We start from the raw sequence: 4,486 nt of genomic DNA on the forward strand, positions 1-4,486 counted from the left end.
GAGTGAAAGTCATCTCACAAACCCATGTTTTGTCCTCACTCACATCCTAGAAAAATTCAAAAATTTCCAGGAGGTCACGCTTTAGCTTTAAAGTTCGCTTTAACTTTAGAGTTCATATGAACGGGTCACCAAAAAAGAAAGTATATCTTATTAGTATATGTAGTAATTTTAAATTTTTATCTTAACCTTACTTTCATATCCTCAATTTATATCCTTATTAGATCCCCTCTCATTCAAATGTGATACCAATTCGTGTCTCTCACATAAACTCGTTTCATTCATGTCCCGTCCTGAGACTCAAGATGAGGAGTTGCAACTAGATTTTCCATTGAGTTTGTCCATTAATTTATTAATTTCTTGTCTTTTCCATTCAAATTAAGTTTGAAAAAAAATGGTTGATTCGATCTATTTCATTTTATTTTTGTAATTACTCGATAATTCGACGATTTGGATCATAAATAAAATACAAGTTCATTGGATTGGTACAGCAAAAAGATAAGAATAAGAGTAACAATTTCAACGGCCAGCTGTTGAAGCAACAAAAATTGGTATAACTCTCTCGGAGTAAATTGAAGCGACACGGGATGAGGACAAAATTGGATATTGTGGAGAAACACATCACAAAAACAAAATCAAGAAAAATGTATGCCAGCCTTGTTGAACAAAGAGAGCAAGTATAAGAACTCTTGTAAGGTGAGTTTAGAAGACCTCTTTTCTTCAAAATCTCCCTCCTTTAGAACACCCATCACTTTACCCTTAAATTCAGAAGCTTCCCCTTCTTCAGCATCACCATCTTCCATATCCATCTCCTCGTCATCTCCATCCTCATCTACTTCCATGCTTTGATCCTCATTTGAATAATCGAAGGCACTATCATCATTACCTGCAGAACCTTCCTGAAGGATGTTAAGTGAACACAATGTCTTGTAGTTCTTCTCTAGCAAAGAAAGAACACTCTTCTGCCTAAAAATTGAACCAAGAGTTTTGTTCTTTCGATTGAAACAGATTCTCAGAAATCCATCCCACTCCTTCTGCTTCACCTCAATACGCGGTTTCCTTGGCTCAATTCGAACTACAGATGAGTCCACCTTAGGTGGAGGGCGAAAGTTGTTCTTTCCAACTTTGAGGAGGTGAGACACTCGAGCTAGGAGTTGAGTGTTTACGGTCAAACGGCAGTAAAGTTTGTCCCCAGGTTGAGCAACTAATCTCATTGCAAATTCCCTTTGGAACATTATGATGGCGCACCGAAAAGCAGGTTGATGATTTAGCAATTTGAATGTGAGGGGTGATGATATTTGATAGGGAATATTTGCCACACATATATCAAAATAGGGAAGCTCGGTCTTGAGTACATCTCCTTGAATAACCTGAGCACATCAAGATGAAGAACTGATTGATTATTATTCTAAGTTCGAGAAACTCGAATTATGAATCAAGTAAAAATACCAACAAAAAGTCAAGCAAAAGCACACATCTCCCAATACAAAACACCTGGTTGGTTCATTCAAAGAGTTGCTAAGAGAATTTGATGGGAAATAACCAATCAATGAGCTATTTCAAAAAGTGAAAAGATTTTCCATTTTGCCTACTACAAAAGAGGAAGGAGGATAGATATGGGTACAACGTACAAGTAATATACAACTGAAAGAAATAGGGGCCTGTTTGGAAGAATGTAATCAAATTCCTGAAGACAAGGATTAAAATTGGTGTTGAAATAGGATCGTGAAGGGTAGAAATCTGTGAAAGAGTGCTGGATTAAAAATAGAGGGAAAGGCATGTAATGAGAGTACAACACATTACAAACTCATTACATTCCAACCTACCAAACAAGCCCTTACAACGAGCAGAAGCTATAATATCAACTAAATCAAAACATCAAACAAATCCCAAATGATTGGAGGCAGATGGATAAAGAAAAAACACATAAAGAATCAATAGACAAAAGCAAATTCAAACAGCTGATATGCGAGAGTAAGGAAGGATCCGTGGGTTGTGTAGTACTAATGCTGGATAAACCTAAAGCATAAAACAAAAGGAAAACTCACCTTCAAGCGAGAAGAGTAAGGAGTGTCTTGAAAACGCCTCTGCAACTCGAGAACCATACGAGGATCGAGCTCAACAGCAATAACCATCTTACCACATTCTAGGAGCTTCTTGGTGAGATTACCAGTACCAGGACCAATCTCGAGGATCACATCGGTGCTCTTAATTCCAGATTTCTGAACTATAGAGTCGACCAGCAAGGGGTTCTTAAGAATATGCTGACCCTTGGATTTGTGGAATGAAATCCCTCCCTGATAGGGTGTTGCAGCCTTCGCCGCCGCTTTTGGCTTCTCTCTTTTAATCTTGCCTCCCGCCATTGTTGCTAAATTGAAACTAGTACGATAGATTCTAAGGTTTCTTCAACAAATATTTGTTCCAAACTAACTTCTGTTCGGAATGGTTGGAGATGAAGGAATGTCTGAAAAATTATATGAATCAATAGGTAACACGATATATTAGACATATAAAAGATATTTGTTTCTTTAATAGATGATTAGAATTAAATTGATCATATACAAATTAAAAAATATATATAATACCACATGAATATTAACAAGATTATAGAACTTATACCCTGAAAATTTTAGTCAAACGCAAAAAGTAGTTAATTTTAAATACAAAATAGGTTTAAAAGATTAATTTAGTTCCAAAATTCAAACAAGTAACAATTTAGTCACGCGACTTTAGTTTCAATTTAGTCTCCATACATATAAAATGGTAAGAATTTAGTCTCTAGTTGCAAATGGTAACGATCTAATCCCTATCGTAGCAAATATTATAAAGATCTAATGATATTTCTTAGGCATAGATTGATATGTTGATTACAAATAAATTAGCTCATAAACTTTAAAGACTAACCAGTTTATGTAATATAAAATTGGCGTTTAATTTTGATGAGATTTATCACAACATTAACTAAATTGTTACAAATTTGGAAGTATGTAGACAAATAATTCATGTAACAAATCAATGACTAATTTACTACTACTTTCTCCTCAACTCTAAGAAATTCTATAATAATGTCACTTGCCTCCCAAATATTACAATCGACTAAACTCATCTAGCATGCAACATAAGTACTTATCATAATAACTCAGGAAATTCATATCCATAGCATGCTTATAAAGTTTCGTAAAATTTAGCATACAAGCTTTCCTAAAACATTTACTAAGCATTAAAGCAAACAAATAATTCTCCTTTGACTTACAAATGTCTCAAGTCAATTCTATATTAAAATCATCAATCAGTTTCCACGTCTGAAACCCAAATAGAGACTGTATATTTACGGTAAAGCCTAAAATAATTTATCCTAATAAATTATGGTTCAAAGTTACCCTTTCTTTTTTTTTTTTTTTTTTTTGGATAAGAAACAATCAAAGTTACCCTTTCTTAAATTAAACAAGCTGAAATTATCCAATTCCAAAACTTACAATCACATAGTATTACTCAGCGAGTTAAAGGAGAGATTGAAACCGCGTTGCTCACCAAAAACTCACCAAATAAAACTCAATACTAAAACAACTGGACAACACATAGTGGGCAATCAGTTACGGGGCCAGAAGTATAGTCCGTAACGAAAAATTCCAACGCCAAAAATATAAGAAAAACTCACCCTAAGAAAACACACAGATGGCGTGAGAGACCGAGGCAGGAAGTTGGAGCCGCGAGCAACTAGTCGTCGGAGTGTCACGGATGACGGAACGATGGTCAGCAGAGCGGCGCTGAGTTCTTGCTGTTGTTGGCTATGAAGAGAGCCAAAGATAAGAGATGGAGGAGGAGCAGGTTACCGGGAGCGTGGATTGACGGAATCAGGCCGGCGACTGGTCGGTGGAAACTGTGGTGTGGGCTGCGTGAGAGAGAGATGGTGAACGAGAGAGAGGGCGTGGGAAGAGGAAATTTGATTTCCTTTTTCTTTTTCTTTTACTCTTATTTCTTTTTTTAAGGCTAACCCTAGTCGTTGCAGTCAAAGGTATAACTTCAGCCCAAATGAAGCCCAATCACTTCTTTAGGCCCAAATTCTTCTCGATTGTAGTGTTAGAAAAATATAACCAAAACTTCGTTGGAGCATAGAGTCTCTGATTTGACCCCAGATGGGATGGGAACACAAAATGGTCTCTGACCCCAAAACACCCCATTTCGAATATTCTTATTATTTTTAATAAATATAACATGATTTACTTTTTTTTTTTTTAATGTTTAATAGATTTGGAGAAATTGTTTTAAATGACAAAATTGATTAAAATGTTTACAAATATAACAAAATTTCAATACGTTAGTAACATCTTTTAATATCTATCAATGATGAAGGATAGTCATATATTAGTATTTCTTGTCGATGGATGGTAATATTTAACTATATTTGTAAATAGTTTGATTCATTTTGCTATATTAAAAATCACCTTCTTTTCTTTGGTTATTCTAAAAATCTTAAATGTCAATTAGA

The 4,486-nt window shown here is 35.1% G+C and overlaps 1 protein-coding gene across 1 annotated transcript; it reads right to left on the reverse strand.

Moving 5' to 3' along the window:
* Positions 1 to 455: 455 nt before the first annotated feature.
* Positions 456 to 3,961, reverse strand: LOC103487290 (ribosomal RNA small subunit methyltransferase). The gene is made up of 3 exons (XM_008445564.3): positions 3,656 to 3,961; positions 2,046 to 2,461; positions 456 to 1,367 (listed from the first exon to the last, which is right to left on the reverse strand). Exons 2-3 carry the CDS (start codon positions 2,358 to 2,360, stop codon positions 633 to 635), a joined length of 1,050 nt encoding a protein of 349 aa, XP_008443786.2. The 5' UTR covers positions 2,361 to 2,461; positions 3,656 to 3,961; the 3' UTR covers positions 456 to 632.
* Positions 3,962 to 4,486: the final 525 nt, after the last annotated feature.

Source organism: Cucumis melo, chromosome 2 (assembly GCF_025177605.1).
Source record: "Cucumis melo cultivar AY chromosome 2, USDA_Cmelo_AY_1.0, whole genome shotgun sequence".
Lineage (NCBI taxonomy): Eukaryota > Viridiplantae > Streptophyta > Magnoliopsida > Cucurbitales > Cucurbitaceae > Cucumis > Cucumis melo.

What these genes read in the sequence shown, in the direction of transcription:
- LOC103487290 (XM_008445564.3), bottom strand. Translation starts at nt 2,360, where the DNA reads ATGGCGGGAGGCAAGATTAAAAGAGAGAAGCCAAAAGCGGCGGCGAAG. An exon ending in CTTACTCTTCTCGCTTGAAG is followed by an intron (nt 1,368 to 2,045) that starts GTGAGTTTTCCT and finishes TGATGTGCTCAG; the next exon opens with GTTATTCAAGGAGATGTACT.